General features: G+C 39.4%; 3 protein-coding genes across 10 annotated transcripts in view; 2 read left to right on the top strand and 1 right to left on the bottom strand.

Annotated features, from left to right (window-relative positions):
* LOC111871284 (RING finger protein 121) overlaps positions 1-4,788 on the top strand; it is a 21,808-nt gene extending 17,020 nt beyond the window's left edge. For all 5 annotated transcript variants that reach the window (XM_023864277.2, XM_023864280.2, XM_023864279.2 and 2 more), the window contains one exon: positions 4,348-4,788. In XM_023864277.2, the coding sequence (XP_023720045.1) occupies positions 4,348-4,468 (121 nt within the window). In that variant the 3' untranslated portion in view covers positions 4,469-4,788. The remainder of the gene's footprint in view (positions 1-4,347) is intronic.
* A 115-nt stretch (positions 4,789-4,903) lies between these two features.
* On the bottom strand, positions 4,904-10,511 carry LOC111871283 (transcriptional protein SWT1). 2 transcript variants are annotated; one of them, XM_023864276.2, is made up of 3 exons: positions 10,272-10,511; positions 9,949-10,119; positions 4,904-8,318 (listed from the first exon to the last, which is right to left on the bottom strand). In XM_023864276.2, exon 3 carries the CDS (start codon positions 8,246-8,248, stop codon positions 6,389-6,391), a length of 1,860 nt encoding a protein of 619 aa, XP_023720044.1. In that variant the 5' UTR covers positions 8,249-8,318; positions 9,949-10,119; positions 10,272-10,511; the 3' UTR covers positions 4,904-6,388. The 2 variants fall into 2 exon arrangements, with proteins under 2 accessions (XP_023720044.1, XP_023720043.1); XM_023864275.2 differs by lacking the exon at positions 9,949-10,119.
* Positions 10,512-10,627: 116 nt separating this feature from the next.
* The window catches only part of LOC111871282 (protein kinase C and casein kinase substrate in neurons protein 1), a 157,392-nt gene continuing 146,248 nt past the window's right edge, over positions 10,628-21,771 (top strand). Inside the window, exon 1 of one of the 3 annotated variants that reach the window (XM_023864274.2) lies at positions 10,628-10,855. The gene's annotated coding sequence lies outside the window, so the exon portion shown is untranslated. The remainder of the gene's footprint in view (positions 10,856-21,771) is intronic. The other 2 variants (XM_023864269.2, XM_023864272.2) reach the window with 2 other exon arrangements.

Here is a 21,771-nt window from a genome sequence, read left to right as displayed (position 1 = left end):
TTATTATTATTATTATTAGTAGTAGTAGTAGTAGTAGTAGTAGTAGTAGTAGTAGTAGTAGTAGTAGTAGTAGTAGCAGTTGTGTGGTGGCGGCTGCACCTCCATAGGCATCAGTGAATTTTGTACATAAGAACGTTGGACAGCACTGGGTTACAGGATCCAAGCGAGTTAAATGGGGATAATCTGAACAATATAAGACGTGAAACCAGCAGGGATTTCAGGAACAAAAAGAGGGAATATCTGAAAGACAAAATTGATGAGCTTGCAATGAACAGTAAGAACAAGATTATTATAGATCTATATAGAGGAATAAATGACTTTAAGAGGGGTTACCAGCCTAGCAGTAACTTAGAGAAGGATGAGAATGGTGATCTGCTTGCAGATTCCCACAATATTTGAATACGTGGAGGAACTACTTCTCTCAGTTATTGAGTGTACATAGGGTCAGTGATGTTAGGCAGACAGAAATCGATACAGCTTAGCCGTTAACACCTGATCCTAGACCTTTTGAGGTTGAAAGTGCTAATGCAAAATTGAAACGGTATAAATCTCCAGGTAGTGATCAAATTCCGGCAGAACTTATTCAAGCAGGAGGCAAAATATTACGTTCTAAGATCCACAATCTAATTACTTCTATTTGGCATAAGGAAAAATTGCCTAATCAGTGGAAGGAGTCCACAGTTCACAAGAAGGGTGATAAAACTGACTGTAGTAATTATCGGGGGATATCACTACTGTCAACTTCATATAATATTTTGTCCAATATTCTTCTTTCAAGGTTAAGTCCATATATAGTCTAACTGTCCTCTTGGTGCCCTTACATTGGTCTCCACTTTTATAACTGCCGTCACATTCGCCTACACGTTTGGCATCACTTTTAACTCTGTAACTGCTCAGTGAGACTTCAAGCCCCACAAGTTGGTCGCCACTTTCATCTGCTGCTTCCTTGTTGCTGTCTGGTTCAGGGTAGGGTGTGGGATTACTCTGATTTTGAATTTGTATGGGCGCCAGTGGACTTAGGTGAAATCCACGAATTTTGAACGGGGAAAACAAAGGTGGGGATGTGGGTAGGCGGGCGTTTGGGGTTCTGACTGCTCAGACGGTAGGATGAGATTCTGTCTCAGGGCGACTTCTGGGCCTTGCTCACACAAGGAGAGAGAGAACACTTCAAACTCACACTTCACCAACACTGTTGCTCTTTATTATAGATATGAATTAGAATTACATATTACAAGGCTGTAGCACTTTGAATTTGTGTACCAGACTGGGCCAACACCGATTTAACGTCCGGGAGGTTACTCCTGTTACTCCCCAAGACGATTGACTCCAGTTACTCACTTTAGATGACTGACTCCAGTTATTCCCTTTAGAAGACTCACTCCTGTTACTCCCTTTTGATGACTGACTCCTGTTATTCCCTTTTAGCTACTGCTTGCTTTGGAGAGGCAGAAGTCCTGACGGTTCTGGGAACGCCTGGTTTCCTCTCCTCTGAAATTTTGCTGATTGGCTGAACCTAAAATTTGGGTGTTTCTCTCATTTACTTTCAGCCAGTCCCTAACAAGATCCTTGTAAATTTGGGCCTAAGTACGAGACGGTCCTTCTGACAGCTCTCATATAAATGAAGGTACGCTAACAATCGCTTGGTATGCCCCTTTGAAAATTATTGCGACTCGTATCTGTCAAGTCTCAAATTTTCAAAGACTCGCACCATCGAAGTTAAGCATTGAAATTCCCAGAAAACGCAGCGGGATACTTCCTGCTCCATTCTGGATTTCAAGTGACTTGCAGCTTGCTTGTCCCTCAGAAAGACCATATGTCGTCCTTGGCGTCTGCTGGTGCTGGGGTCAATTCTGTATCATCTTGTGTTAACAGTAATACAGTTCGTTTACATGTAGTACACTGTAATTAAGAATGTAAATCAACAACATTGCTGAGGTTCCTGCATGGTTCAGTTACAATAGATGAAATTATTGGGGATCATCAGTGTGGTAACAGATCAACTACAGATCAGATCTTTTGCATTCGTCAGATATTGGAGAAAAAATGGGAGTACGATGAGACAATACCTCAGCTATTCATAGACTTCAAGAAAGCCTACGATTCAGTTAGGAGGGAAGTATTGTACAATATTCTGATAGATTTTGGGATACCCATGAAACTAGTTAGGTTGATTAAAAAGTGTTTAAATGAAACAGCAAAGTCTGTGTAGGTAAACATTTGTCTGATAAATTTCCTATCCAGAATGGTATAAAACAAGGAGATGCTTTATCGCCACTCATTTTCAACTTTGCTTTAGAATATGCCATTAGGAAAGTTGAGGGAAACCAGTTGGGACTGAAATTAAAGGGACACATCAGCTGTTGGCCTATGCCGATGATGTGAATCTACTGGGTGATAATGTAGATACCATAAAGAAAAACACATGGACTTTAACTGACGGAAGTAAAGAGGTTGGTCTAGAAGTAAACGCAGAGAAAACTAAGTATATGTTGCTGTCTCGTCACCAAAATGCAGGGTAAAATCATGACATAAAGATAGGAAACAGATGTTTTGAAAATGTGGCACAGTTCAGATATTTGGGAACAACAATAACAGATCGAAACCTGATTCAAGAGGAAATTAAAAAGATATTGAACGGGTAATGCTTGCTACCATTCAGTCCAAAACCTTTTATCTTCTCATCTGCTGTCCAAAAACATAAAAATTAGAATATACAAAACTATAATTTTGCCTGTGGTTCTGTATGGGTGTGAAACTTGGTCTCTGACATTAAGGGAGGAACATAGAGTGAGGGTGTTTGAGGAGAATATTTGAACCAAAGAGAGATGAAGTGACAGGAGGTTGGAGGAAACTGCATAATGAGGAGCTTCATAACTTGTACTCTTCTCCAAGTATAATTAGAATGATCAAGTCAAGGAGGATGAGGTGGGCAGGGCATGTAGTACGAATTGGGAAAACAAGGAATGTGTATAGGATATTGGTGGGAAAGCCAGAACGAAAGAGACCACTGGGAAGACCAAGGCATAGGTGGGTGGACATTAGAATGGATCTTAGAGATAGGATGCGATGGTATGGATTGGATAGATCTGGCCCAGGATAGGGACCAGTGGAGGGCTCTTGTGAACACAATGATGAACCTCCGGGTTCCATAAAATGCTGGGAAATTCTTGAGTAGCTGCAAAATTGGCGGCTCCTCCAGAACGGCTCACCTCCGTAAGTAAGTGTGAAAAGTAATCTTTTGATGTCTGGTAGTGCATGATCTCCATGATTACTGTGAGATCCAGAAGTGCCTTTATTTAGTGCACTTCACATAACCCTGCATTTACCAATGAAATCCTAACTCAGCTGCATTTCTCAAATTTTCTTGGCACCCTCCCTGTTCATATTCCAGACTAGGACTTCAATAAGTACGTTGTCAAAGAGAAAGGAAAGTATTCAATGAGTGTTGCATCAGTTGGTGAGTTTACATGAGTTCTGAAGTCTGCCTTTTATAAAGTAAAAGATATGTGGTCTTTCATTGCCTTGAATCCACATATTTTCAGCCCTCAACTACTGCTGCTTGCTGAATATGCATATTGTTGCTGAGTGCATCATGATCGAATTCAGCATTTTCACTCCAGTCATGTAACTGTTCTGATCAAGAAATATTTAATGCTCACTTCATTCATTCATTTATTTCAAATTCAGTAAATCCAAAACATAGGTTGAAATACAACCCTGGATATAGAACATGTCAATAATAATATTAAAATAAGTTCCAAACATTGAAACAGTCAAGATAAACAATAAAAACGATATAAAATAGTACACAGTGTAATAACAATTTCATTAAATACAAACAGATTAAAACAAAGAATTTAAATTATCAGTAACATGAATCTTCTATATACAATTCCACCCAAAATATATTAAGTACAAAAGATTATTATGCGCTTTAGTTTCAAGATAAATATAAGCAATAAATATAACGCCTCAATAACGCCTGAATATTATTACTGTCATCAGAATTTATGAAACCATGTTCAACTCAATTACTGACTTCATTTTTACTTTGCAGCAGTAGGTCAGTGTATTCACTCAACCATTTTGCCATTAACTAATGTGCATGTACACATCGTGTATAATCTGAATTCTTTCTACAGAGACATTTCTCAGATAGTGGCATGTTTTGTAAATATTTCCTACACATACACACAAATACCCTACCAGCATTATATATTTTGTATCCAACCTTGTAGACAAATATTTAATGCTAGTAAAATTATACAATGTTGATTCTAACTGGAATGCTTCCTTTTTGTAAAAGACAGTATTTTAAAATGAAGTTACAACCTTAACATATGCCAGATGGGAGCGGCCTCATGTGCTTTATGGTCAACTGTTGGACTGGATTAGATGGCTTGTAGCATGGCAGCCACTTATTCTGTTTCTTGTTCAGGGTATAAACTGGGTACTAGGACTGGAATGAATATTATGGCTGTGAATTTTCAAATACGTATTTATGTCACTGTTGATTAAAGTTTCTTGTGTATGAGAGATGCTCATTGTGTGTGTGTGTGTGTGTGAGAGTGAATATTCAGAATTATTTCTTATGTGTGAAGACTAAAAAATACAGATTTTCATTTGAATGGGAATATTTTTAAAAATTTTGTAGCATCAAGTCTCTGATGTAAAATATCATATCTATGAATTTAAAATTTAAGATACACTTCATACAGCTGTAATGAACAGACGTTCCTTCAGTTTTTAAATGCCTGTTTTCAGGACATTTCCCTGCTCTCCTAATAAGGTGTAGTAGAAAATTTAAAATTGAATTAAGGGCTTTGCTCATATCAGCAGAAAGGTGATTATCAGGGAGAACAAACATGTATTTATTTGATTCCATTGCTTTTCATTCATTGTATGATGAATATTTATGTTTGGGTAAAGCATGTGATCAGATCAGTGTTTTTTTTTACAAATATTAATGTAATTATTAAACACAAAAGATTATCATTCATCAGACATGCTTTGAATATTTATGTTTGGGTAAAGCATGTGATCAGATCAGTGTTTTTTTTTTATTTTTACAAATGTTAATATAATTATTGAACATAAAAAATTATCATTCATCAGACATGCTGTGTAATTGCTTGATCATCATTAATTGCAGCAAGTATTAGACTGTGATAACGCCAGTCACTGCACATTCCATGTTTTTTTAATAAAGTTCATCCGCATCAGGCAGTTTTCTGTTGTGGTTATTTTCAGCACACAAGATATGTTGATTGTGTTTAATAATTTCTCCCTAATTTAACGAATATTGCGTTACATTTCAGCCAGGCAATTTGGATCTCTAAGTCACCTCTCACAAGGAATTGGCATTACCCATATTAGAGTTTATTTTTCCATTACAAACATCTGCCAGCTAGAAGTTGCGAGTGTAACTTCAATGAAGCAAATAAATAGAGTTCAAATGCAGTAAGAGCAAGAGAGCAGGTTAACTGAGTCTTGAATGCTGTCTTATATACAGAATAAGTGAAAATTTCAGTACAGCTAAAAGGTTGATAGAAATGTTACTGTATTCATTAATTTCTGGCTAAGCAGATTTGTATGGGACATTATACAAGACAACCATGCTGTGGCCAAATACTGTATTTGTACATGCAGCTAATTACAAACCATATACATATACTACACTGTATACATAGGATATATATAAGAATGTTTTTTCTTAACCATATTTTTAAAAAATTTCATATTTGGGTCCATTAGCAATTTCAGTTTATTTACATACCTAGGCTTCATTCGGTTTGAAAATTTGTTACGCTGCTGTCTATATCATGTATGATCTAGGATATTATTACGAAGTATTAAAAAATATATCCTATTCAATAGCATTGTTTTTATGTGTATCATCAGTCCCTGTAAAATAACTTACACTATGTATAATGTAATTAAAATTGTTTTATAATGCCCGGACTGAAACATCTGAAAAAAGTACAAAACAATTTGATATCCAGTACTTAGTGCATCAAAATATGTGCAAATACAAATGATTTATTCCCAAACACTTACTCAGACAGCATCACGAAGTTAGTTATGTGATCTTTTGATCCTGGATGACACAGTACTTAATAACCTTGGCTATGTAGGAAACAGACTTCATAGTGTGCATCCTGTTGTGGTGACAGTTTAACATAACTACCATATATGTAACTGACTCACTTCAATTACTGTCCCTTCAAAGGTCAAACACCAACTCAACAATGCACATCACACATTGCTCCACAAAGATGTGGATTAAATTCCTGCACTTTTTCAATCCACAATTTTCATGGCCTCTGCCTAATTTTAACAGGAGACTTGAATGTACCTTCCGTACCGTGTATAGTTATTGCTGACAATGTTATTCACAATATTTTTGCAGTATCTCTATATTTGTCACACATGTTGACACCAAGTTACGATACTCGCTTGGCTTTATTCCCATGCAAAGGCGTAAGCTTGCCTGTAGTACTGTCCTTACCTCGTGTAAAGAATACCCATAACATTTACTCTGTGTTGCATTTCCAAAAACCCTATTTAGAAATTCTAAGGTACTTTTGATTCCTGCTGGTAAAACAAAACTAAAAACTGCTATCCAGTGCTTGAGCAAACAAACTATTATGTCTGATAAAGTCCACGGTGGTTTGACAGCAACAATAATCTTCCATGAAATATCATACACTTTGTACATCTCACTTTCCAGTACCTTGCTGAGAAGCTCTTTTAAAAGCATCTTCAGCTTGCAAAATACTGAGTCAGCAATAGAAGATGCTTTATCAGTAGATAATGAATACATTGGTTCTGGTATATCCATATTTCCATTAGGTAGTTCATTTCCTGATGAAGACTGTATCTGAACTTGGTGTACAGAGTCGGAGCTCAATTGTTCAAGTTCTTGTTGTATTTCTGCTCTTTTGTATGCTTTTATTCCATTTACAATAGCTTTATTGCATAGGTTTTTGTCATTTGATAAAAGAATCACACGATTTGTCCTCTGTGCTATCAGAAGGCAGCAGTGAATAATAGCATCATCTGGAACTTCAATTTGGAAGTCATTTGGAACTGAATCTGATGCTGTTTGGCCTCTGATTCGTGGATGTTCTGACATGAAGTTGAAATGCAGGAATGATACTGCACTTCTTGCCTTTGCAGAAAGAGCGGAACTTTTACTGCATTTACAGTCCTTCAGTATGTCCAATTCTTGCAGAACCTGCCATGGAATAACCAAGACAGGGAACCCCAAACCTTTAAAATTTGTATCACGCAGCTCTTCAACATACTTCAAACTAGAAATCAGTATATTTGTGTCAAGAACAATGAACCACTGTTGCTTTCCATCAGCAGAAAAGATAGAGTTCCTACCATAGTCCACGTTCTCTCTGTCATCAAGATTAATGCCACTGTCGTGCTGAATCTGAGCACGAACTTCTTGAATATGTGACAGAATCTTCTCATCTTCAATTGGTTCCCACTCCATAAGTTCATCTTCTAGTGTTTCCTCTGCAGCTATTAGGTAAGGATGCTGTGTAGAAAAATTTTGGTCAAGAAACCTTTTATCATCACTGTCGTACCTGGCACCTCTTTCACAAGATTCATGTTGTTTTTTTGAAGGAAGATTGTCTGTTTGCATGTAGCTTTGTTTAGGACAAATATTATGTTCAGGTGTTACCCTTTTTGGAAGTACTTCTAACAGTTTTGTAGCACCACATTTACTCAAACCCAAAGAACTTGTACTACGACTTTCTACCTTCTGTATTCGTTTTGGAGACTCTTCACTTTTGCGACCTTCAGAAGTTCCTTTCCTCACCCATTCTTCAGCAAGTCTTGCTTGTAATTCTTTCAGACGTTTGGCAGCCAACCCAGAATCACAAGCTCGAGGTTTACGTTTTATTTTTTTATTATGTACGCGTAGTCCAGCATTTGCAGCTGTAAGTTCCAGATTGATTATATTTTGTCTTTTGGATTTAAGCATGTGCTGTATACCATCCTTTTTGAAGTTGGTCCCATTGCTACTTGAAGTTGAACTATTACTTTTTGTTTGGGTTGTTGGTAACACCAACTGGTTATTACTGTCCTTACTGGGTAACATTTCTATCAAATTATCACCTGAATTGTGGTAATTTCTCTTGTAATTTATCTTGATTTTCTTCGGTGGCAATTTCTCATCAAAATCACTATGCATTTCTGCTGATCCAGAGGTAATGTGCATCCATTTCGTCATTCCACACACAGCAAGAGAGCAGTTGTATTTCGCGGTCCACCATGAGGAATCTAGCTACGACCAGCAAGGGCTATAACAAACCGAGAAGACATAGGGTGGTGTTAGAATACAATAATTAATTTTTGTTTTCTGTTGAATTTTACTTTATATTCTACATAAAAGTGACAAGTAAGTAAAGGACAAGTTTCGGGCAAAGATATGACTGGGAGTCCACATGCTTCTGCCTGTAGACTCTCCCAAAATACAACAAATGGCCAAGAAATGGAGGTAGATGCAATGGAAGAAATATATGATGAAACTTGTATCAGAAGTGGGATTGGACTTACACACATGATAGATAGGACCAATAACAAACACCATGTTATAATATATATATATATAGGAAGCAGGTTTCAATTATGTACAGATATCTATATTTAACAGTTTACTTCACTGTGTTGATGCAATTCATTCTAGTGTAATATACACAAAAATGAAATTAATTGGAGGACACATTAAAGCATAAATTTCAAAGGAAGAAATATAGATGAGTTCTGTCTTCTGGGATTAACACCATATAGTCCAGTGAAAATTCAGTGACATTTCTGCCTGCTTCATGCTGGTTTCTTGCTTGGCCTACTCTTTGACCAAGAATATGGAGGTGATGTGTTCCTCAGAAGACTCACTGGACTACAAAGCACTAGTCAGTACAATTCTCTGCAGCCCTTTTTCAACCCATTTGACAGGACTGAAAAGTTGCTGACTTGGTTGTTGGAACAAGAGTGCGATGTGTCAAGTAATCATAAATGTGAGGATACTGTATTTACTGTATTATGATCAGTTACTATAAAAATTCTTTTCAGTATGGTGAACATTTCCTGTGATAAACATATAAGTTTGTTTAATCCTAATACAGTGTTTGATATAAGGGACTAGTGTAACAAAGTGTTTTTTCATGAAATATCAAAATGAAACAAATTCTTCTGGACATGAGAGATGCAAAGCATGTCTGTAAGTTATTTTTGCATAAGCTCATGGAATACTGATGTGTGAGTTGATCAGTTAGTTTCTGTGATGCTTCAGAATACTGTACTAGATGTGCTACAGTGCAAGAAGCCCATATCAGCATGAGTGATGACTTAGGACAACAAACCAAGGATGCAAATTGTGTATTCTTAGTTTGGGTTGCATATCCTCTGCTCGGATGTTCAAATTGATTCATTTTTCATGTTTTGTTTTCATTTTCAGAAGGCTTCTTAGTTGTAATGGTTTGATTCAAATTCACAAAAATCAAACAGTTCATTCCAGTCACTGATTTGTATTTCAGTTAGTTGCTGGTGATCAGAATGTATTTTTTTTTTTGCGTGTTCTTGGTTATTAGACTGCCTAGTCTTATGCAGGGTATCTAATTTAAGCGTAGACTGGTTTTCATAAACTAATGACATGCAAAAACCAGTTTACTTGTTAATTGGCATTTTGGCAGAACCTGCTACCTCCATTGGTTATGATGCTGTGTTATGCAGATGGTTACCAAATTTCAGGACCTATTACAAACTCAGCCACAGCCTCCATGTCAAATTAATGCACTTGTGTGACTGAAGAGTTGGAATAAGGACATGAAAGTTGGGACATGGATTGCTGGAGTTGGGAAAACAGAGACCTTACTGTAAATTTATAGTATGGTATGGGTTAGGATACCATGCAGCTTCACAGGTCGTTACCCGCATTTGGAAGAACCTGTTGCATCCATCCCCAGAAACTCCACCGGGAAAATTTTGGCAACACGTTTCTTCTGTAGTCCTTGGTATTATAATCCAGACCACAATCAATAATAATTTTCACCATTGCAATGATCCCAAATAAAATAAATGTTAGCTGTTATTCAGGATCAACTGCAAAGATAATCCACATGTCAATGGAACAAGCGACGACAGCATATCTTTCTTTTTTTGTCATGCATTAATTTCATAACATTTACAAGTGGGCGGAGGAAATCACGGTTTTGTACGTGAAACAGAATGGCAGGAAAACAAAATCAGTTTACCTATTAATTTCAGTACGCTTGCAGTAACTGGCGAATTTCTGTCCAGCACGAATTCTTGAACTTCTTGAAGTTTGTAAGCGAAAGTAACGGATAGTACAGGCACGTATTATTGGCGAATTTCTGTCCAGCACGAATTCTTTACTTGTTGTCTGTAGGCGAAAGTAACGGATAGTAAGTTCGAGTACCTCCCACTAGCCACTTAGTTTCTCCAAATTCTATAAGATAGCGGCACAGAACTCTTATAGTTATAATCCATGAATGTACTACTGAGTAGTCATTTGTTTTGAACTCGTGGTAAGTCGTGTGTCATCGGAAAGTTTTCGTAAGTTAACCACGCCCATTAATGACTGCTGTGGATGCTGCTGAGTTGCTGTTGATGTGTTGTAAGGAATATGTATGTTTGTTATTTTGTTTGAACGATAAAGCAGTATTTAACACAGATTTAATGAAACCCGAACAGTAAATTGTTGCACGTACAAGTGATTGATATCTTTCAATTGTGAATAGTGTGACCGTTAAGACCGGAGTACATAATATTTCCCCAACACCAGAGCATCGAGTGCTGGGAAGGAGTGTTACTAAAGGTAAAAGACTGAAACATGACGTTTCTCGCATAATTTTTCTACACTTGGTGCAGCTTACGTATTTGGTGTGTCAGTGTTCTTTACTTTTTGGGCGTGTGTTGCAAAAACGTATTTACTTGCGAGGAATGACGCTGTTTATGTTGTTGAAGGGCCTTAATCAGATGCATGTATCACCGAGCGTTCCGAACTTCGTACATTTATTGTCAGTCATTGACATTTATTTCTGATGTATGAATGCAAGGTTATGTTACACAGTTCAGGTTATGAAACAGTATATTGTGTGTTGTGAAGGTAAAGTAAAAGTTGTCCCTGTGGTTCATTAAGCATCACGCCATTAGACATTCGGGGAGTGAAGGCATACAGCAGCGCGTTCTGATCCGCGGCACCAGGTGGTGTCAGCTTCATGGCCCGGCTGCATTACTCCGGTTCTTACTAATTTGGTAGCTGGGTGGGTGCAAGAGATGATCTCGACATAGTTGTGAAGGGAAAAGACTGCCCATACCGGGAAGAGATCACCAATTACCCGATTGCCAGTCTTGTAATGTAGTCATAGTGACTGAACCTAGCGTCTTTTCTGTCTAATGTAGATTTTATAAGCGTATGATTTTGGAAACTAAGATTAGATTTGCTTATTTGTTATATAATATAAATAGTGTAGTAATACGCAAAAGTATTTGGACACAGCACGTATGATTTTCTTTATTTTTATTTATAGATTTAGGATTTATTTAATAACAGTGCTGGTAGCTCAGGCTGTAGTGTCAAATGGTAGGATGATTAATGAATGGTCAATTGGAAAGGATGAAAGGAATCAGTCAGGATAGTTATCGGCAAAAACTTTAACCACGCACCTCCTGAATACATGTTAGGAACATTATTGCTTGAGCAAACTGCCTTGGTTATTTCTATGTTGAAATAAAAGTGTCTTATATATGCAGAGGGGTAAAAAAAATGTACTCACTCTTTGATAGTCAATATCTTTGGAACAAAATGACATGTAATTACAATTCTTGCGCGGAGAGAGAGAGAATCACCGTATACGTTCGAAGTGACCACCATTAGCGGCTAAACATCGTCGATGCCGCCGAATTGCTGAGCGAACTACGGCTGTCAGTGTGTCCGGTGTGATGGCTGCACAGACGCTTCGACGGTTTCTCGTAACGCGTTCAGTGTAGCTGACTTTTGTCGATAAACTTCAACCTTCAAGGTTCCCCATAGGTAGAAGTCGAGAGGTGTTAGGTCTGGAGACCGTGGTGGGTACTCAATAGCACCGCTTCGACCTTAACATCGTCCAGGTAGAGTGTCAATCCAAGTACGCCCTGACATCTCGATGGTAGTGAGGTGGAGCACCGTCTTGGTGTAGGTAAAATCTCTCATCTCCAAACAACTCTCGAATGGCGGGGAAAATCGGTGTCTGAAGCATATCGAGATACACCTGACCAGTTACGGTACCTTAAAAGAAGAGAGGACCATTCAAACCGCGCGATGACAGACCACACCACACATTAACACCCGGTAGATTCACTTCCTTGCCCATGTGAATGTGCGGATTTACAGGAGCCCAATAAACACAATTGTGGCGGTTAACAGTACCGTTCATTTTTAATTGCGCCTCGTCCAGTACCACTTCAGTACAGCCTTGCGTTGCTCAAAAGAGCGACCCTTCAGCCATTGTTGCTGCTGTCTTCTGCTCGCAGCGCGCACGCGGCACGACACTCACGTGACTCATGTGACCTTCGCCATCTGTTGAGAAAACATTACACTACAATACCGCGCAAGAATTGTAACTACGTGTCATTTTGTTTCAAAGATATTGACTATCAAAGAGTGAGTAAATTTTTGGACCTTCCTGTATTTATTAAAACTGTTGCCTTTTATGATAACCGAAGGCCATTATCATAATCACCCAATAACTGCAGTAATTATTGAGGAAATAGTAAGCACTGGAACTGTTTATTTGTATGTAATAATTTCTGAGTAAATTCTTGTGTCTACAAAATCGAAAAGTCTCAAACCACATAAGTTACAGATCACAAGATCGTTTCACGTTTTATGCGCTTCAAAAACTAAAAAAAAAAGTGAAGGTAATAGGCCGTGGAGGTTCATAGGGTTGTGAGATGTTGAGGTTCACACATTTTCTAGACAGTCGGCTCATAGATGGCGGTAAGGTTGTCAGCCTTACGTGCCGGCCGCCCTTTACCCTCAAGAATATTCCTGATACTCATTTCTATTAGAGGCTGAGTCGACCCCAGGGCCATAGTGCGGCTGGAAGGATTAGGTAGTAAATTGAAAAAAAATCCACCTCATTGAGATTCGATCCCGCGTCCTTCCGGCTTGTAGCATAGTGCCTAAACCAACTAGGTATATTATATTTAATTCAAGTGTAAATGACTCCTTAATATCCCCGTGTGCGCATTCCTCCAGTCATTCATCTCTTGTTCATTATTATGTGGCCATTTGTATTTGTTCAGTTAATAATAGTAGAAATTATGTATATACTGGCACAGGTGCCGGAGTAGTTTCAATTACTCATGCTGCTATTGCATATGGGAAGGTTACCGTTAGAAGTGACACAGCAACCAATTTATTTGTCATGTTGCAAGTAAAATTTCGTTCAGTGTAAGATGCTGGAAGTTTGCGTCAATAGGCCTTTAGAATTTTACTTTTTGCAAGGCTGTTTTTCTATAAATAAAAAATAAGGATTTTTATGATTTAAAGTTAAGGTGAAAATTTTGTGTGTTGAAAAGTATAAAACATATACACTTACTTCAATTTCGGCGGTGAAATCCCCCCCCCCCTCCCACTTAAACATATGTAAGTCAGTTTTTGTTATGGCTCATCTCTCCCAGTGTACCCTTTCCCATGTGTAGCCGTCGTTTAATTGGGCGCAGTAGCAGGGAATAGTATTTCTATTAACATATTGCCACAGTTTTTAGTGACTGTAGACGGGGTTTGGATTGGTAATCGGATTTATTGAACTCTTACAACTCAGAACTACAAGTAAGGGCGAGGGCACACCAAGGAAAGTGGCAACCACAACGCAACCGCAGTTTCCGAGAATTCTTAACAGCCCGAGTTGAACACATGTTACTGAATGGAGCAACGCAAATTGAGCAAACTGCATTGCCGTTTCCTCTATTTGTGCTGCTCCATTCAGCAACATGTGTTCAACTCAGGCTGATAACAGTTCTCGGAAATTGCGGTTGCGTTGCGGTTGCCAGTTTCCTTGGTGTATCCTCGCCCTAAGAATTATGGTGTTACTGTTGTACACACTTCCAAAATCGCTATAGGACACACTTGTTTGCTTATTCCGCGGTCGTTGCCTAGCAACGGGTCTGCTTGCCACAGTATTAACACATACCTGAAACATGTTCTGTTGTTCATATTGTGTCTTCTGGGTTGTGATCTGTTGTAGTCCGATGGACAGAGGAGGAACATACTGCCTCAATGCACGTTGAATCTAAAGTTCGGTGAACAGTCAGAATCTTACGTGCGTGTAACGAGATACCTGTATGGATACCCACTCACAGTTTTATTATTGCAGATCACAACTTCACCAGGATGGTTTCTGGATATCAGAATAAGTGAAAGGTTCGACTGCATATTTTGTTGCCCGGTATACCGCTGTTGGTTGCAGAATTCTGAACAACGATTAAATTGCAGAATTACTGGATTTTTGTACTTTGTCCATCGTCCGGTATTCTAGAAGCTAGTGTTATACACCATCGTCAGAACGCTTTAGAACCAATGATTAAATCCGTTTGACCGGTAAAACTAATTTCGATAAAATCGAGAAAACCACAATTTTGTGTTTTGTGGCTCATGTGAAGGACCCCAGTTTTTGGAGCTAGTGTGTTTATATTCGCCAGGCATCGGTCAGTGACGGTTAAGCTTCTCAAATATTAAATACGAATAAAATCAATCAATCCGTCTGGGTGCTAGCGACGGTATACGGACATGCAGACGCAATATTCCAGTAACTACGCACGTTTTCATATCTATAGGCGCCTAAAACCTGTAACTCCGTCAAAGTTTCTAGATAGACTTTTTCACCTTTATATTAATTTCTCATATACACAACGTATTTGAGAAAGCAAAAATGAATCTTCCGTTAAGATAACCTTTTGTAGAGTGTAAGACACAAAATGGAGCTTCATCAAGTCTTTGTTTATTTGTGAATCTGATGGCGATAGGCTAATAATGAACGATTGGGGCTAGGCATGTGAAATTTTGCATACAGACTGATCGTAAATATCCCTATAAATTTTATATTAATGCTGTTTATAAGTGAGTAATTGCAGTCATGGCGAAAGTGCGAAAGTTTGGGGGTATATCCGATGGTCCGAAACTTTGAGATTATGTCTGACAAATTTAATGTAGGCAAAATACCCATAGTGTGTATATATTTACCGTCTTTTAGTGCATACAGTTTCACCTGTTTCACTTGAATGGCGTTACACACGAGTTTGATATACGACATGTAAGATGATAGGTCGTAACAAGTTTTAATATATAAATTGTATTATTGAACAACGACGAACACACATTTTATATAATTCTATAAATGGACACTTGACGGCAGGCAGTGCAATGGTTTAACGTCAGTGATACACCTGAGGATGGCAGAATGATGCCGAAACATGTAGTGTGGAGTGACAAGTGAAATTTTATGCACTAAAAGACGGTAAATATATACACATTATGGATACAAATCAGTGCAACAGAACGCTAAAATACAACATTAGGCAAAATACGTTTTAAAAAGAGGATCAAAAACGACAATAGTAATCTGCAAACAAAAACAAATGGACTTGGCGTTAATTCGGCCGTATGATCACATGCTTACGAGTTCAGCACGCTAACCCATGTACTCAGTTGTCTGTCATTCTTGGATTATTAACGTAATGAACTGCATGGACCAGAGCCGCCGAAGAGAAGCTGATAGTCGCTCAGGTAGTCAGAATCTCCCCCTCTTATGGAACTCGAAGGTATTGACAAGACCTGGCCTCTGGCCCATATCCTGAGCCAAATTAATCCACGCCCTCCGACCCCTAATCTTTTAAGATCCGTTTAAATATTATTCTCCCACACATGCGGCTTGTGAATTTACGTAAGTGTGACAGGCCAGAATACGGGATTTGTAGGACTTGAGATATGTGCAGTAGGAAAATACTTGACTAGATTTATGAGTTTTGCAGTGACTCCTTGTCCTCATCATATAACAGCATGACAGCCATGAAAACGTCTGAGTTGGGAGACATGCTAGCCCTACATAATGGAGACTCGTGATAATTTGTTTGGTAAATATATTCGAAAATATGAAACTTTTATTGATTTCTTAAAATTGAATAGAACATAGCGTCCTTATTCGATGACTAATGAAATATTGGAGGTAAAGTAAAGTAAAAAAGAAACGATATCCCTGTAACAGGCAGTGGAGGCCTATAGGGTTGTGGATGTTGTGACTCCCACATTTTCTAGCCATTCGGCACACAGATGGCGGTGAAGTTGTCAGCCTTACGCGCCGGCCGCCCTTTACCCCCAGGAATATTCCTGGTACTCATTTCTGTTAGAGGCTGAGTCGATGCCAGGGCCATAGCGCAGCTGGAAGGATTAGGTAATTTAAAAAAATCCACCTCATCGGGATTCGATCCCGCGACCTTAATATTGGAGGTAAGTAAAAAGAAAGTAAAGCTATCCCTGTAACAGGCCGTGAAGGCCCATAGGGTTGTGCGACGTTGAGGGTCCCACATTATCTAGACAATCGGCTCAAAGATGGCGGTAATATTGCAGGTAGGCATGCAGAATGTTGTTTGGAGTAATACGAATAGACATATCTGCGTCTTTTGGCATGCCAGCTTAGTTACTAATTACAAACATGTACAAAGCTTTAATGCTACTTGCAAAAATTGAGGTTCTCAAACAGCAGTTAGTATGAGGATTACTGTTTTTTTTTTCGTCACGCTTTATAGTCTGGTAGATCGTTGCCGACCTTTTGGAGGAACTTGCAGCCTCCGTCTCTATAGCACGCCTCTCCGAAATGTCTGCGATCTTCAAGGCATCATGTCCCATAAGACAGATGTTGTCCATCGTCCGGTATTCCAAAGAACACAGCGTTTCGGTAGCTGGTTCTATTTCCTCTTTCAGGGGAGAGGTGGGAAACATTCTGTTGGCTCTGCTGGGTCCGTCATTAATAGCTAACCTCAGTTATTGGACAGCCCATGTTAGCATAATTACAGCTACATAAAAACCTGAGATCAGGCTTTGTCAATGGGAGGGAGGTAAGAGTAAAATATGCGCTAAAAATTGTGATACGGCATGTACAGACCTGAAAGTAAGACAGAAAAGGAAGTGGACATTCTATGCAACAAACCTAGCGCACAAACCAAATTCATGAAAACTAGTGCATGGGATTATCTTGAAGACTTTCATGTTGTGAAACCATTTTTTATCTACCGCAAGCGCCATCTTTGGAATAAAAACTGAACCCCGGGTCTATAATAGCACAGAAACCCGTGAAGAATTTGTCAGATACTAACCTTCCCAGAATTGCTAATCTCACTGCTGATAGAGGGGATTCAAGTGGGAGAAATATCCATACTTGGTTGGCTGATCAGATTGGTTATACATGCCATGTGGGCTGATTCCTTGTATTTCCCATAGCTGCTATTACTTTCAGTTTCCAGAATCCTAGCGTCATCCCATCCTACCCCATGACCCTCTTCATAGGAATGTTGGACTAATTTTGATATTGTGCTTTTTAGAATACCGGACGTTGGTCAAAGTCCAAAATTCCAGTAATTCTCAGTGTTTCATTTAACATAGTTGGAAACTGCACTGTGCAAGCCTGATAACATTATGCACAAAACAAAAGAAGATAAAAGCTCCGTCACTTTTAGTCCGCAAGCGAACTATGCCGATCGAGCGACCGTCGCTTGTCGGCGAAGTTAGTGCCAACTTTAGCTGATAGAGGGTTGTCACGTGGTCAGCGCAACGGATCCCCACGGCCGTTAATCTCGGTTTTCTAGACCAGAACCGCTATTTCCTTGAAATAGCTCCTCAGTTATCCTCACGAGGCTGAGTGAACCCCGTTCCAGACCCACTACTTCTCAGAAAATCTGGTAGCGCCGGGAACCGAACCCGGGACCTCTGGATCTGTAGCCAGGAACTCTGACCACTAGAACACAGAGGCGGCCATGCTCAGAAGAGGATGGCTAAAATGTATGACTTGTTTTCTATAATTGCTCTTGGTGTCATCATGTAAATTTAAGTCTCTAAAGGAAAGTGTGCGTCGTGCTTGTCTGTGAGCTTGCCGATACTTTATTTTGCATCTCAGACCATATATAGGCTCAACCTATGCCTAATTCCCTTTACTGAAGGGAAAACGGGCTCGACATTCGAGACCATGTAATTTTATATTTATTTATTCTGATAATGCATGCACGAAGAATTAACATGAGGCTGAAGAAAATTGTAATATATCCGTGTGGAATGTACCTCTGCGAGGCAAATATAGGCAGATTTATTTTAAAGGTTAGTATGATGAGAAGTATTAATTTATTGTCTTCACACCGGGATCAGATGACAGCTATTGCAGTAACCGGTCAGTAATACCAAGCCGCTGTTACATAGTCCTCTGTGAACCGGCATCACCTATCAGTGCAAGCTGGGGCAGCAATACACAGCAGCTGCTTACCGACTCGGGTTGGATTCCGGATTTCATGTTTCACAAAGCTCAGGTTTGCACTAGGAGCTTCGTTGCAGGTCTGTTTGTACTTACATACTTACTCATGGACCTGAGCCCTTCTTAAGAAGCCGCCAATTCTGCAGCTACCCAAATATTTCCCAGCATTTTATGGAACCCAAAGGTTCATTACCGTGTTCACAAGAGCCCTCTTGTGTACATTTTCGTAACAACATTCTTTTTTACGGTGAGGAGTTGTTAGCTCCACACCCAACCTCCAAGCTGGAGGACCACTCCTTGTCGACTGTCCGCGACTGCTTATTCAATATACTAGCAGCTTCCCTACATACCTGGAGGGCCTTTCCTCCATCCGCAATCTGAGGACGCGCCTAGCCGTGGTGACAAGGGACATGGTCTGTTTCTACGGCTTGAATATTTTAAATTGTATATGACGTTATTCAATTTGCGAAATTCGAAGTATGACAGCTACACACTTTTGTTCGTTCTGCCCTTTTGTCTGCAACCATCATGGTAACGTAATAACGGACTAAATATTTGATTGATTTGTTGAGTCTTGGATTATTTTAAAATGATTTTATTAATTGCTTGCGTTATGCAGCTTCGAATGGTAGAATTACTGGGAACGAATAATTGGAAAGCACGTGTAAGGAAGCAGTCGTGGCTCATTTTAATAATGTACTATTCCGGCATTTGGCTGGAGGTACTGAGACAAGTCTGGCTAGCCCGGTTCAGTGCCGAGATTCGAAACAACTCCCAAATATGAAGCAGCAATGCTAGTCCATTCAGTAAGCAATTGTTCTGTTGCCCCACGAAAGAGCTAAATGGTTTCGCAAGAGCTGGAGTCAGGATTTTCAGTGGCTGGTTGCGGGCTGTACGACTGTAGCTCGAGCCCCATCCAGGTTGGATATTAGGGGCTCTTTCATAAGGGAGCAAAAAGAAATTTTGGTTTATGGAACCCAAAGGTTCACTCCATCCAGTGACCACTTCACTCCATCCAGTGCCAAGCTTAGGAATGCGTAGAGTTTTAATCCACTCCTTCATATCATAATTGTTCGAACCTGTACATCACTTCGGCCTATGTCCTGATCTGTGTTTTAGATAAGACACGTCATCAGACAGCAGATTGAAGATTTTGTAAATTTTACGCAACTCTGTAATTCCAGCAACACCCAGACACCGAACCACATGTCACATGACTTCGGGTTTCCTTATTAGGCTTTCAGTTGAATAGCTCTTTCTTTTCACATCGGGGAGTTTTGTAACTATATTACATATGAAATTCATACCGGAAATTCGATATCGATTATTAGTTAATGACTTGGAATTATAAACTTTATGTAGTATAAAATAAAAATGACTGTTGATACTCTCACAAATGAAATTATTGATCGATTGTTGACTTACTGCCGACTGCAGTATTCATTATTAGTGACTGACAGTGCGTTAAAATATTTGGTTTACTAGGCCTTTACTAATGTTATGTTCCACATGGTCCGTTGTATGGGGCGCTGAGGGCTCCGCGTACTCACAGTCCGCTCACGTTTATTACTGCAAATAATGAAAAGATACAAAATATAGGTTTCAAGAAACATTTTTAAATATGCATTTTCATGGAAGTTACATCTGACGACAAGGACACTTGTTGACATATCCATCTACCGCCAGAATTATACTTGCAACAACTGCGTTCAGCGCTCTAACGGCGCACTTTGTTATCGTAATCTCACCCAGCATCATTTCTACTTTATTGTATATAGAGATATTTGATGTAAATAAAACAGTCTTCTGGGATGTGGCGCCTTGTAGATATTGTGTTAACCGACGTTTCGGACGAACGTATCGCCTTCATCTTCAGGGTAGAAGAAAAAAGAAGGTATTCTGCAAGCGAGGAACCAGCGCGCGCAAGTGCTCACTCTGTGAGCCGGTTCCTCACTTGCGGAGTTTTATTTTTCTTTTCTTCTACCCTGAAAATGGAGGCCATACGTTCCTCCGAAACGTCGGTTAGCACAATCTACACGGCGCAACATCCAAGAAGACTGCTTTATTCATAGTCACCGCCGTGAAAACCTCAAATGTTACATATCTGATGTAATTTGGCTCTTCACGTTGTTAGGTGATCGGTTGTCAACTGTCTTATAACTGGGTCTTATAATGTACCTCGTAGCGAAGTTATGCGATATCAAGTGCCATGTCATGTTTTAAAAGTGTTCGGTTCACAGTCTCCAGTTATCCCGCGTTCTTACAAAATAAATAAACAAATAAACAATAATATCTGGGATTTTTGTTGAGAGCATGGGAAATATTATAAAAGGGAAAAACTAGATATTAGACTGTCGATTCAAACGACGAAGAAGATTCCCTTCGCTTTCTACTTGCTCAGTTGTAAAAAGCACTTTCACATGACGTTTATCTTTTGATATTTGAAACACCAGTCAATTCTAACCCCCCCCCCCCCCCCAACAAACACNAAACCCCACCCAATTCTCCCCCCCCCCCCCCAAAGGCAATCGCAAACCAAGATAATCCGCCCCTTGCTAATCGAGAGTATGCTGTAATTACGAGTGTTTCCTCTTCCTAATGCTAGTAGTGCATGTCGGTCACAGTGGGCACGTGGTGTGTGTCATGAACCGTCTTCTCCCGTTCGAACGCTGGGATAGTGGATTCGAGTCTCACTCGACGTATGGATGTCTGTGTGCGTTTATCCTGTGTTCGTGTTGTTCTGAGTGTAGGTAGCGGCCTTGCGACGGGCTGATATCCTGTCCAAGGAGCCCTACCGACTGTTTATAGGATTAAGAAACTGAAAAACGGCCAGGTCCAGAGGGCTGTAGAGCCATAGAGACAGAGAATGCTGGTGGGCGATATGAGATATGCTGTAGGAAAGATCCATAGAACAGGACAATGTTTTAGGTGCAGAAAGAATGTAGCATTAAAGGTGAGCAAAGGGAAGTGTGTTCTGTGACTTAGATTGAACGCGTTCAAAATAACATCCATATGCTGACTTGTTTTGGCAGTGGCGAATTTCTATGCCTTGATGCCGGCGTCAGTTATGAGTAATATATTCTTGCACAGAACCCCCTCTTTACTCACACTCGGTTGTTGTAACAGATAGCACTAGCAGTTTGTTCATATTTCTTCTTTGAATTCAGGCCTCTGTATTTGGTCCCGATTTGGATTAAAATCCAACCGAAAAATAGCATGCAGGTTTGTATCT

Source organism: Cryptotermes secundus, unplaced genomic scaffold, assembly GCF_002891405.2.
Source record: "Cryptotermes secundus unplaced genomic scaffold, Csec_1.0 scaffold825, whole genome shotgun sequence".
NCBI lineage: Eukaryota > Metazoa > Arthropoda > Insecta > Blattodea > Kalotermitidae > Cryptotermes > Cryptotermes secundus.
Note: the sequence above shows the minus strand (reverse complement) of the source record. Positions and strands in the feature narration are given on the sequence as shown.